Here is a 14213-nt window from a genome sequence, read left to right on the forward strand (position 1 = left end):
AAAGGTGCATGTAGAAGCTGCTACTCGGGGCACAGGACAACAGATGCAGCAAGCAATAGACTCATCAAAAGCCTAAGACAGAAAAGGCTTGGAAGGAAAGGAGCTGCACTGAGGATGGGAACGATCAGACACTCTGTTGAGCCAGGGTATCTAGGAGGACATGTGTATGGACAGAGGCCTCAGGGCTGCATTTAATCATCTATACTTCTCCCCTCCAAAAAATAATGAACCACCTGGGGGCTTTTTCATTAGGGACATGTTACAGCAAGAAATATTTCTAATTTTTCTCTTCTTAATTTCAATTTTGACTTTCTTAAAAAAGATTATTCCTCAAAAATAATTATGTGTGAAAAATGGTCTCCAATCTACATTTTAAATTCAACTGTAGAAATGCCAGTAGCATGAGAGAGTGCCATTGCGTACCCTACTTCCTCTGGGAATGCGGAGATGGTGCCTCCATCGATCTGACAGGGTTCCTGAGGAGGAGACTCGGAGTCCTTTCTGTCCTGAGTGGTGGCAATATTGGCTACTCGTTGCTGCAAGTCCCACTTTCGAGCGACGTTGTTAATCGTTAACCTTTTCTTTTCCTATGGGAAGTTAATGGAACAACAGTTATACAATGCATATTTGGAAGAGAGAAGCACTAGCGTCTGGTATTTATTTCTGAGAGAAAATTCCTTGCACATAAACAACCAACACACCTGCTAAAGCAAGCCCATGAGCCGGTGTTCACTCAGCGCTCAAATCTCTAAGTAATGATGTCAGCCTACATGGAAAATTATCTATGAGATGAATACTTCTTGTTCTGACTAGTGGGTTATATATTTATTTCATTAACTGAAACTCTGACTTGGCAAAGCTATATGTTCTGTCTTTAAACAAAGCAAGAAAAACTACTTATACTTTCAACTTTTACTCATTAATAAGGGAGACGAGAAAAGGGTAGGGATTGATTGGTGTTTCATATTTCATAGTATATCTTGGTTTTATTTATGTGTGTGTGTGCGTGCATGTGTGCATGCGTGTGTGTTTGTGTGTATGTGTGTGTGTGTGTGTGTGTGTGTGTGTGTGCGCATGTGTGTGTGTGTATAGGTGCCCAGGGGGGTCAGAAGAGAGCATCAGATGCCCTGGAATTGGAGTTACAAGTGACTGTGGAAAACCAAACATGGCTGGACCAAACTCAGGTCCTCTGCAAGACAGCAAGTGCTTTTAGCTGTTGAGCCATCTTCTAGTCCCATGGTATATAAATCATGAAATTTAAGAATAAAAGAAATATTATATAGGTTACTAGAAGAAGCTGCGTTGAGTAAACTTTTTTTCTTGATAACTATTATCATTCCAGAAGAACAGGAAAGATGAGTTAATTAAAGCCACTGACGACTTAGGCAGTGGCTCTCAAGTTCAGGGTTTTAAGAGCAGATGCTGAACCCGGGCCACTCTGACTGAGCATTTGGAGGGCTCAGGAGTCTGCGCTCTAACAAGCTCCAGTACTGCTCACACGCTGAGAACCACTGACTTGGGGCCTTGAAAGGCAGCGGTCTCATAGGAACTCTGCTGAGAAAAGGCAATGTAAACCTGAAGACGCTGTGTTCCGTTGAAATGCTCCATTCTATGTAGATCCGAGTATAGTGCCTGAGTAAAGGGCTCCTGTTCTGGTACTACACCATTATCAAAAGATAGGACTTTATTTTATTTTAATTTTTAAAATTGATTATTTTATGTGTATGGGTGTTTAGCTTGCATGTCTGTCTGTTCCACATGGGTGCAGTGTTCACGGGGCCAGAAGGTGTCAGATCCTCAGCAGTGAAGTTAGACAGTTGTGAACCACCATGTGGATGCTGGGAACTAAACCAGTGTCCTATGCAAAAAGTAGCCAGTGTTTTTACCTGATGTGCCATCTCTGCAGTCCTTATTTTTATTACATTTTGGTGTGTGTGTGTAAGTGTGTGTGTGTGTGTGTGTGTGCATGGCTGTATGTGCCATGATGCACATGTATGGAGGTCAGAGGGCAAGCTGCAAGAGTCATTTCTCACTTTCCACCACGTGAGTTCTTGGGTCAGGGGCCTTCTCTCCCACCCCCTTGGTGCCTGTATAAATGAAAGCAAGCGTTTCTTGAGTCTCTGCCTGTATCTGTTTACATAACAGTCAGGCAGGTGTGTGTGGCACTGGATGGACACTCCAAGCGATGGCTTGTTTAATGGGACTAACCTTTTCAAAACTCGATTTCTAAGTTTAGAAATATTTTGAGCCTAAGTTCTTTGTTATGCAGCTTGTTATTTCAAATGTCTGCACAGCGTAGAGCACTGTAAATACTGTGCATGTATTTCTGCGATGATTGATATTTTGTGCCTAATGTTCTTGTACACAGCAAGTGAAATCCTGCTGTTCTACTATAAAATACTATTACCCTGATCCTGAATTTAAAAACAAAATAAAACTAAGCTTACTATGTGGAATTCTATTTCAGTTATTTGCTGATGGCTATGCCAACCTAAGCCCTAATCTAAATGATACAGTTACTTCCACCTAGTGGCTCCATCAATTTACTTCCTAGCTAGAAAAAAAATCAAAATGAGATAGACAGAGCAGTGCTTTTTAAAAAGCCATAAAATCTCTTCCCACCACTGGGTATGTTTCAAATGTGTAAAAGATGTTCTTTGAACATGCGAGCACTTTCTCATGCCCATACCAAAGTGGAGCTTCCTTTCCGTAGGTTGCTAAAAGCAGCTTGGTTCTAGGTTGACTGAGTGAGGAGGAGGTGATTTTGTTGGAGTCTGGATAAAGAAAAGGGTGCATTAAGTCAGGAGTCTATTCTGAGGTCAGGTGGGCATCCCCAGTTGGGCAGGGAGCCATGGGGGGGGGGGCTCAAGATGCCTATGAAGGCAGAAAAAAAGGAAGTCGATTATGGCTCTACAAGACCAAAAAGGTACCAGGAGTACCCTGCTCGCAGAGAGCACAAAACACTGACATGCCAGCTGGATCCGTGCCTATCGTCACCTAGGTGGCTCCAAATAGCCAGGTGTAGATGCAGAAGTGGCAAATTTCTGAAGTGTGGCGCTCATCTTCTGCCATTTGAGTCTATTCTTCATTGTACAGGCAGGACCTCATTAGTGTGTGTCACAGTGAACGTTTCCTTTCATCTCAAAGGTGGCATGTAAAATAGGAAGATGGCAAATGTGGCTGAAGAGACAGGCCTTGCCCACCTGGGCTCCTTCCCACCCAGCTGCCCTCACAGCCACGATCAGATCCACGGCAGGAGCGCGGCGTTAGAAATGCCGGAGCTCTGTCTGATGCAGCGTCAACTCTCATCAAGGGCTAGATCTGGGCCTGCTGACGTCAACACTTCTCTTATTAAAACCAAAAAGTTAAACAATCTTCATTATCAACCAGAGCTCGAAGACTTCAAACAGTCTGCTACTTTCTAAAGCTGTCACTAAAACTTTGCAAAGACTCTTTAAATGGTCACTGAAATGTGGCCTATTTCCCCAAATACTGACGGTGAGAAGCAGCTGAACTGGGGGAGGGGTGGACAGGAGGCGGCTAACAGTGAGATGGACAGGAAGGACAGCTGGTTTCTGTGCCTGTCCCCGGCTCTGCTCACACGGGCAGGTCGGCAGGCTTCTAGCTAAACCATCGACAGAATGTCCTTGCTCGTTCTCTGCTGTGCTCTGGCTCTATTGCCCAAGAGGGCTCCACAGGCCTCGTCTTCACCACGAGTATGTGTTTTGGATTGTTGACTACTAACTCACTCACGTGAGAGGTGGACAGCAGCAACTGTGTGACAGAGAAGGCCACTTCCCCTGCAGGTGCAATATGGAAAGGTTTGCCCACAGTATGACCTGCCAATGGCAAATCATGCTCCTATAATTGAAAAAAAAAATACCCCCGTAGTTATATTTTTTATAAACAAAATATTTTTAAAAATTTTTTATCAACTCTTAGGGGTAGTCCAACATAAGAAAATTAAAGTCCTGCTAAGTGATGAGTAAAGAGTAGTCTTTGAGTAGAGAGGAATCTACACAGGAGGCAGAGGCACACTGACTAAGGGAGGGGTAACCACCAAGGATGGGGGTGAGTCTGGAGGTCAGAGGTAACAGCAGGGAGGGTAATCATGTGCAGTTAGCACATTAACTACACTAGTTACTTTTACGTCTATAGACTCAATATTCAAGGTGTTGGGGACCAGCTTTGATGCTAAGTTAGGAGTCATTCTCATAGTGACGAAGGCATGCCCTTGGATAGCCTGGATCCTACCAAGCCACAGAACAAGGGACTAAGGGCACGTTATACATAGCTGTGTCCCTTCTGGTCACTTTGAGTTTTATGTCACTCTTAAGAGAAAAGCACCTACGTAAGAAAAGAAGCACTGTTCAGGATGACACGTATTTTAGAACCCCGTGTGGCACAGCTAAAAGCTAGCCATTCGAATCTGTCATTATCAAACTTTGTGATGATAAGTACTTTTTAATCACTATTCAGGGAAGTTGTTATTGCCTAGAACTACTTTAAAACAAATTTTCATTTCCGAATTCCTTGAGATTTTCATCATTTCTGGATCAAAGGAGTTGATGGAGGAACATTTTAGGTTTTAAACACTGTTATTAAAAACTCAGAGCAAAGCTCATGAAAAACAAATCAATAAAGATGGCTGTCGATCATGGGCTATCCTAAGATGGCTGTCAATCACGGAGCTATCCAAAGTGGTGTGCTAGTGTCAGGTGACACACACGAACCACACTGGCAGGAGAAATGCCCTAATTCCCTTTATATTGCCACTGCGGCTCCTTCTTTCAATCCATCTCGCACATCCTGTATTATGCAGCCCGTCTGTACTTCCTAAGTTCAGTTCTGTCCACCGTAGAAACCTCAGGATGCTTGTTTACGAAATATACACTGAGTTTAGAAAGCCGCGTTCCTGCAGGCGGGCAGTGCCGAGGGGTGCTCCTGCACACAGTGGCAGCCACACTGAGGGAAGTACCTTCAGCAGGGACTGCTTGTGACTCTCCCTCTTCTTTTCCTCCTCTTTCTTGGCTACGACAGATGCCACACGTCTTTCTTCTTCCTAAGGGGGAAAAGTTTTTTAGAGAAAGCACCCTGAGGTTAGCCGTATTGAGGGAGGCGTGTACTAACAGCGGATAGTCCAAGGAAGGAAGGGGGTATCCTCTCTTTCCTTCTCACCTCCCAACTCTAAAGAGAACTGTGTATTTGTAAGTCTACACCTAACTCGGTAGCTGAGACAAGTCTAGCTAATTAATAGAAGGAAGGCAATAGGAAAGGAAAGAAAGAGTGGGCCAGGTTGTCCCATTTTTGCATTATACAAATGTTCCCTGTAATTTTGCCAATTATACTTCAATAAAGATGGGGAAGAAAAACTTGTGAAAAGAATTCAGGACATATCAGAAAGATCATTCATCAAAGTTGGCTTTATTTCAGAGATGCAGGGATGGCTCAACATATAAAAATCAATAAATATTATATATTATAAAAAATGGAGTGAAGGACAGAAATCACACAGTCATTCAACTTGATATGTGCAGAAAAAGTTTTGAAACAAATTCAACATCCTTCATGATAAAATTCCTGAAGAAACTCAGAATGGAAGGACCACACCTCCACATGATAAAGACCACAAACAACAAGCCTAGAGCCCGTGCTGTAGTAGTGGAGGAGAGCCTACAAGCATCCGCACTAAACTCAGGGACTAGGCATGGTGTCTGCTTTCTCCACTGTTAGTCAACACAGTAGCGGAAGTCTAAGCTAAAGCAGTAAGACAAGACGAGCAGTGGGAGAAGCCAGAGCGTCCTATCTGCAGATGACATGAGGCCATACTCAGGAGATCCTAAAGACTGCAGCAGGCAACTCTGAGAACCGATGGATACCTTTAGCAAAGTGGCAGTCATAGCCTTTCTGTACACCAATGATAAACATAGTGAGGAAGAAACTAGGGAAACAATTCCATTGATACAAGCCTCCAAGGAAACCAAGGAGGTAACTAGGAGATGGAAAGACCTCCCATGCTCACAGGTCAGAACTAGTATTTTAAAAATGGCCGTCCTACCAAAAATAATCTACAATGCGATCCCAATCAAAATTCCTGGGTCATTCTTCACAGAAATGGAAAAATAATCTTAAACTTCAATATATTAAAAAAAAAAAAAAGAGAACTGGATAGCCAAAACACATCTGAACAAAAAGAATTCTGTAGGAGGCATCACCACGCCTGACTTCAAGTCACACTACAGTGTCAGAGAATAAAGACAGCATGGTATTAACACAAAATCAAACCCCCAGAAAAACAAAAACAAACAAACCAAAACAAAAAACAAACAAAAAACCAATGGAAAGAAAGAGGAAAAGAAGGAAGGGGGGAGGGAGAAAAAGGAAAGGAGAAAGGGAGGAAGGGAAATAGGGAAGGAACGAGAAAAAAGATACAGGAAAGAAATGAAGAATGAGTGCTCTTGCCAGGCGTGGTGATGCACATCTGTGATCCCAGCCCTCGGGAGGCGGAGGCAGGTGGATCACTGTGAGTTCAAAGCCAGCCTGGTCAACAATGGGAGTCCAGGACAGCCAGGGCTACACAGAGAAACCCTGTCTCGAAAAAAAACCTAAATAAATAAACATACAAATTTGAAAAAGAAGAATGAGTACTCTGAAAGGCTCTGGCTCATAATGAAACATGCAATGACAAAAATCAGACCAGAAACTGTCTCACTTGAAATGTAACCTATAATGTTGCTGCTGCTTAAAAAGGCTTATTTAAGCTTGCTTTTCTAATTTTAGAGGGACCAAGAAATGTTTAGAACCTAGCAGTGTTTTGTCAGATGACATAGTTGTTTTAAAGGGAATGAAAATTCAATGTGATTATTGGTAATTTTAAAGTATTCTTTTTTTACAATATGGAAAACAATTCCTAGTTAAAACAAAGCTAAGTATAAGAACAGGAATTTTTTTTTTAAATGTCAGAACTTTGCTTCCCAGCATCACAAAATAGCTGGTTTAGTAATTATGCCAAATTTAATTACTGATACATTGGGTGTTGACTTCTCTTCTTTGTTGAGGTGGTCTAAAAGAAAAACATTGCCTAACTTTCTAGAAAAATGAAAAAATACTATCCTTGTGATTTGAAGGACTGTGCATGAGGCACAAGGGGTGTTTACAGCTGTCTGCTGAGGTGGCTCTTCAGCTGCCTTGCCAGTTAACCTTACAGTCTACTCAGTGACTTCAGCTTGCGCTAGGCCAGTACTGAAGCCACAGCCTCTGATGTACTCTGTGTGGATTCTGAAGGCGCAGAAAGACACTGATGCCCCAGTGGCCTCATCTAGAAGATGCGAACTGGAAACATCAGACATTGCAATTCCAGTGGACAGATGCAAACGCTACTGGAAGCTGCGTGGATCACGTAGGGCACATACTTCAGAGATGATCTCATCTGATTTTCAGAGAGAATACACGTCTAGTAAAGGCAGTAGGACTTTAAAAGGAATTCTAAACCCTGGAAAACTGGATTTACCCCAAATCCATTTAAACATCCAGGGTTTTAAAGATATGTATGTGTGTATATATTGCATATATGTATGCACATATATGTACATTGATGATTATATTTTAGCACACATAATAACCAAATAGCTAACTTTAAAATATGAAACAAACAAACCTGAATCTCTGTTGTGAAGATGGGCCATGAGTCTGTTGGCAAGAAGGAAAAGAAAAACAGGGAGCAGTTCTGGCACCTCTGAGAGACTAGTTCAGACTCTGGGATGGAAGCCACGTCTATCCTTTCCACAGCAGAAGGAGACCTATCTGAATCAAGAAACGTAGACATCTCTCCCAACTTTAGTTTGGCCAGGATGACTCAACATAGAAACAATGTCAAGTGAGTGAACCGGCGCCCTGTGACCTAGATCATGCTTGTTCAGCAAGTCATCACAGCTCTAAAACAACCACAGACTATGTGACAAGACCCCAGTGTATTTTCAGTAACACATTTTAGAACACACATCTAGGGGTTGGAGAGATGGCTCAGAGGTTAAGAATCATGGACTGCTCTTCCAGAGGTCCTGAGTTCAATTCCCAGCAACCACATGGCGGCTGACAGCCATCTACAACATGATCTGATGATGCCCTCTTCTGGCCTGAAGGTGTACATGCAGGCAGAGCAGTGTATACAAAATAACAAATAAATCTTAAAAAAAAAAAAAAAAAAAAAAAAGGAACACACATCTAGAGCCATTGTTTCCCTGAGTACATAAACACTAAAGCACTTAGGATCACAGACACTGTGTTCTAGGAAGGAGAGCCAATACTGTTCACCCAGTCTCATTACACAGAGAAAAGTGGTTTTTTTTTCCTCCCAGAGTCTTAAATTTAAAATTAGGCTTAGCCAAACTAAATAAAAGGAACACTCCTCCATTGCTGGTGGGAGTGCAAGCTTGTTCAGCCACTTTGGAAATCAATCTGGTGCTTTCTCAGAAAAAATGGCAATAGTGCTATCTCAAGACCCAGCTAATCCACTCCTGGGCATATACCTGAAAGATGCTCCAGCATACAACAAAGACATTTGCTCAACTATGTTAGCAGCAGCTTTATTTGTAATAGCCAGAATCTGGAAACAACCTAGTTGTCCCTCAATCAAAGAATGGATAAAGAAATTGTGGTGCATTTGCACTATGGAATACTACTCAGCTATTGAAAACAAGGAAATCTTGAAATTTGCAGGCAAATGGATGGAACCAGAAATGATCATCCTGAGCGAGGTAACCCAGACCCAGAAAGACACGCACGATATATACTCATTTATAAGTGGATATTGGCCAAACAATACAGGATAGCGACACTACAACGCACAGACGTAAACAAGCTAAGTAACAAGAAGAACCCATAGGGAGGGGGCGCTGCCGAGACTGAGGCACCAACCAAGGACCATGCGTGGTGAGGACCTAGACCCTCTGCTCAGATGTAGTAGATGCGCAGCACACTTTCCTTGTGGGTCCCACAGCATCGGGAGCAGGGACGACCTCTGACATGGACTTGGGTGCCCACTCGTTGATCACTTCCCCCCCGTGGGGCAGCCTTGCCAGGCCACAGAGGAAGAGGATGCAGGCAGTCCAAATGAGGCTTGATAGGCTAGGGTCAGATGCTAGGGGAGGGGGGAGGGGGAAAAGGGAGGGAGGACGGGACTGGGAGGAGACAAAGGAAGGGGCTACAATCAGCTTCTCTGTTTAAGCCAGGTGCTCTGGAAATGCAACAGATGGCTGCTACCTGCCTGAAACAAAGCTGCAGCTCAGAGGCTGGAAATGCTCAGTGGGCAGTGCTTGCGGGTAAGCATGAAGCGCAGGCCCAGACCCATGTGAATTCGGGGTCGGGAAGGGCACGGCAGCCTCTGTGTAAGTCCAGCAAGCCGCACTCCAGAGGGGGACAGGGCATCCCAGGGGAAGCTGGCTGCCCAGATGAACTGAACCAGTGAGGTCTGGGTTCAAATGAGGAACCTTGTCTCAGGAAATGAAGCAAAGAGGGACTGTGGAGACTCCTGAGAGCAACCTCTGGCCTCTACATGCACACATGTATATCTATGCAAACATGCATACACTCACACACACACATACAAATCACATATATGAACACTCTAAAAATAATAGTTCAGGACGAGTCTGACCATTGAAAGGAAAATGGGAGAATATCTCTCTTTTTTTTTTTTTTTTTTTTTTTTTTTGGTTTTTCGAGATAGAGTCTCTCTGTGTAGCCTTGGCTGTCCTGGGCTCGCTTTGTAGACCAGGCTGGCCTCGAACACACAGCGATCCACCTGCCTCTGCCTCCCAAGTGCAGGGATTAAAGGCGTGCGCCACCACGCCCGGCCTGGGAGAATATCTCTATTTCTTGCTTTCGTCATTTCTACAAATGAATACAGTTTGAAGCCATGCTGGCTGCCATTTCATAGTTCACTCAATTTTATGCAAGTTTTTCCACATGCATGGCTCACTCATCTCTCCCCACACTGGGACTCCTCAGCCTTCTTACTGTTTTGAGTAAATATTCCTACACCTCTGTTAGTGAGTCTTCCGTCTGCTGCTGCTGCTGCTGTAAAACCAAATATTTTTTCAACTGATCTATTGTTTTACCCTTTTAAATTCTTTTTATTTTGCAAGATAAAAGGTCATCTCTTTTTTTTTCTGTAAAAGGCAGAGAACTGGGCCAGACATGGTGGACAGACACCTGGTGGACAGATCTCTATGAACTGGAGGCCAGCCTGATCTTTATAAAGATTTCCAGGCTGTCCAGAGATACGTAGTAAGACCCTGTCTCAAAACAACAACAACAAATAAATAAAACCACAGGGGCTGGAGAGATGGTTCGGTGGTTAAGAGCTAGAGCTATTCTTTCAAGAGTCCTGAGCTTAATCCCCAGTGCTCACATAGCAACTTACAACTGTCTGTAACTCCCAGGGTATCTAACACCTTCTTCTGGCTTCTGTGGGCGCCAAGCATGCATGTGGTACAAACATATACATACAAGAAAAACACTCATACACATAAAATAAACAAAATTTAAAACAACACACACACGCATGCATGCACATGCACACACACACAACTCTAAAAATTGAAAAGTTAAAAGTTAAAAAGGCTAGATGCCAAATTTAGGCTTTGTGAACAACATGTAATTTTTGTCTCAAATTCTTCTTTACTTCCTTTTCAAAAACAGTATTTAAAAACTATTAAGCTCTATTCTTAGCTTGACAGCAAGATGAAAACAGCCTTGGAAGGATTTGCTGCAGGCGCTGTTTACAAACCCTATCTCAGCTGCTGAGCAGCTTCTGGATCCTGACTGGATCGGCCTATGCACCGTCACCTCTAACTGGCTGGATCGGCCTATGCACGTCACCTCTAACTGGCTGGATCGGCCTATGCACCGTCACCTCTAACTGGCTGGATCGGCCTATGCACCGTCACCTCTAACTGGCTGGATCGGCCTATGCACCGTCACCTCTAACTGGCTGGATCGGCCTATGCACCGTCACCTCTAACTGGCTGGATCGGCCTATGCACCGTCACCTCTAACTGGCTGGATCGGCCTATGCACCGTCACCTCTAACTGGCTGGATCGGCCTATGCACCGTCACCTCTAACTGACTGGATCGGTCTATGCACCGTCACCTCTAACTGGCTGGATCGGCCTATGCACCGTCACCTCTAACTGACTGGATCGGCCTATGCACCGTCACCTCTAACTGGCTGGATCGGCCTAGGCACCGTCACCTCTAACTGACTGGATCGGTCTATGCACTGTCACCTCTAACTGACTGGATCGGCCTATGCAACATCACCCTAACTTCTCTGGCTTCTATCACCCACATACTTTATCAGCACAACACCAATATTCTCTCATCTAGACATTAACCCAAAAGGTCACAGAATGGGCTGGAAGAAAACCCATTGTCTACCAGTAGAGACTTCTTGAGGCTGGCACCAATCAGTTCCTCTGTGCTCTGTGGGTATGTGTGAATCAAGAACCTGCAGCCACCCAGCTCAGCTCAACATGACAGCAACAGACTTTGCCAAATGCTTTGCTCAAATACCAAGCTATGGCCAATACCCATATCTGAGAGGAGCTACTACTAATAATGGGCCACTGTACTGTATGTACACACTGTAACAATGTCCTATAAATATGGACAGGTATCATGTCAACTAAAAATGTTTCAAAAAGATGATTCATTTTGCCTAAAAGGAGCAATGCTCAGTGAGCCGATGCTGCCTCCTAGTGAGCAAAGCCTGCAGGATCCTTCGGTCAATCTCAGGCTGTCACACTGGGGATTTTGTATTCTTTCCTTTTGAGATAAGACTGATCAGCTAACCTTGTCTTTCAGCCACTATGCTATTCTGCACACTAGGCCAGAATATAACCTTTACAATTATTGATGTATGCATGCATGCATGTATTGGGGTGTGTATATCATGACAAGACCATGGAGGTCAGAGGACAATGTCAGGAGTTGAGTCCTCTCCTTCCATCATGTTGGTCCTAGGGATCAAGCAAAAGGTGACAGGCTTGGTGGCTGGCCCCTTTACCACCTGGACCATCTTATTAGCCCCAGGTGTAACTTTTAATAGTCCAGAAAAATCAGTCAGTATTATATATAGATCAGAGCTTGACAAAATCCAGCCCACAGGCAAAAGGCCAGTTTGCACTTGGTTTGTAAGTAAGGTCACTGACACAATGCTGTGCTCCTTCCCTTCTATGCTGTCACATCTGCTTTCACACTGCAAGAGCCGAGCAGTTTCAGCAGACTACCTACTCCCCAATGTTGCAAATTCTCACCCTCAGGTCCTTTACAGATGAACTTCGCTAATTTCAGCACTACACAGGCCTGGACTCAAACCTATCCTCACTTTCACCTTACGAATCTTCAGTCTACTCTTGCCCAACCACAGCCCAGTCTTCTCGGACCAATAACCAGCTAAATAAGAATTGAGGACGTAAGGGGTAGGAAGCATCGCCTTGTCCTTTGCTAGTTCTCTGGACCAGATGCCAACATCCTCCTGCCCTGGAATAACTCTTTGCTTTACATCGCGTGCCCACTCTGCCCTCCCGTGACATCCTGCAGGCTGAGGACCAGAGGGACAGCATTTTCCCATTATTCTTTGACAACACCATACATATACATAATGTATCTTGGTCATTTTCACCCCCATCACTGTCTCTTATCCTCTCCCACTCCTGCTGAACCTGTTCTTCTCAACAAGCCCCTCCCTGTTTCCATCTTTGGGGGAGGGTCAGTTATCCATGGTTATTCCATGAGATTTAATTAGAGTCATTAGCATGAACATAGCTGAGGAGTTATCTTTGGAGTGTGGGCAACTTACCAGTGGCTACAACACCTACAGAGGGAATGACTTCTCCCTGAGGTAAGCATTAACTGCCAATAGCTTCTCAGGAAGGGGTGGGGCCTCAAAAGCTCCTCCCCCACGCATAATGGAATGTTGACACGCCCTATCTTGTTGGACAGTAATTTTAATAGGCAAACTGGTTTACATCTCTTGGAGTCTTTAGAAGTTCCTCCTTTTGAGTGGCAAAAAACCTTTAAACCCACTTAGACATTTCCCCCCAAAGCTATTCTCTCTCTCAGACACCCAGTGATTAGCTAAACTCAACTGCTGCTATCAACTGCCACATTCCCTCAGCCCTCCCTGCACTGTGCGCATCATTCCTTGCCCTGAAAATACCACTCCAAGCACTGCCACATCACCCCTCTGCACTGTGCATTCCACCCTCTGCACTGTGCATTCCCTTACAGGTAGCACTGTGCGCATCACCCCTCTGCACTGTGCATTCCCTTACAGGTAGCACTGTGCGCATCACCCCTCTGTGCTGTGCATTCCCTTACACGTAGCACTGTGCGCATCACCCCTCTGCACTGTGCATTCCCTTACAGGTAGCATTGTGCGCATCACCCCTCTGTGCTGTGCATGCTACTCCGCTGTAGTGTGCCTGCCACTCCTTGCACTGTGCATGCGAGCTCTCTCCACTGTGCACCCCACCCCTCCGCACCTTGCATGCCCCTCCCCCTGCACTGTGTACCCCACCCCTCCGCACCTTGCATGCCCCTCCCCCTGCACTGTGCAAACCTTTCCTCTCCACCCATTCTATTTCACTGCTATTCTTCAATTCCTGAGTCAAATGTCTTTCCTTTAAAACTTCTCTCATCTCTCTGGTAAAACCAGGAGTTACTTTGCTCTCTCACATCATTCTGCCTCAAGTGTTTATGAGCACGTAAGCATGTAAGAGTGCATGTAAAGCAGCTAGACAGGTAGTCAGACAGACAAACAGAGCGTGTTGTGTTTTCTAATTGTACTGTCACTATGTATTGTAATCTGGCTGCAGGCTTGCCTCTGTCATAAGCTGTAAGGAACTGTGACTCTGATCTTGTCATCTCTGGTTCCTCATACACACTCTGCTGTAGACATCTCTGCCCAGTGTGTATAAAGAGCAGGTGAAGAACGCTTCACAGTGCTTTGGGCCAAAGGGAATATATAACAATTCCCTTTCCTAAGTACTTAGGTCCAAGCAGCTGAGCTGGTCTTCACATTCTAACAAAGTAGACATTTGAAAATGCAATATGGGAAAATGGAAAGATACATACTTTATCCCATCAGTAAATAACCACAGTCAATTTACCAATGAAAAGCATGTAAGTTGTAGGGTGTCTCATTCCT

At 44.4% G+C, this 14213-nt stretch overlaps 1 protein-coding gene across 5 annotated transcripts in view; it reads right to left on the reverse strand.

The window, feature by feature from the left end:
• The window catches only part of LRRC49 (leucine rich repeat containing 49), a 95828-nt gene that overhangs the window by 25186 nt on the left and 56429 nt on the right, over positions 1 to 14213 (reverse strand). For all 5 annotated transcript variants that reach the window (XM_084783841.1, XM_084783844.1, XM_084783842.1 and 2 more), the window contains 2 exons: positions 4979 to 5062; positions 424 to 587 (listed from right to left, as the gene is read on the reverse strand). In XM_084783841.1, coding sequence (XP_084639967.1) covers positions 424 to 587; positions 4979 to 5062 — 248 coding nt within the window. The remainder of the gene's footprint in view (positions 1 to 423; positions 588 to 4978; positions 5063 to 14213) is intronic.

This window comes from Acomys minous, assembly GCF_964271855.1.
Source record: "Acomys minous genome assembly, chromosome: 5".
NCBI classification, from domain to species: Eukaryota; Metazoa; Chordata; class Mammalia; order Rodentia; family Muridae; genus Acomys; species Acomys minous.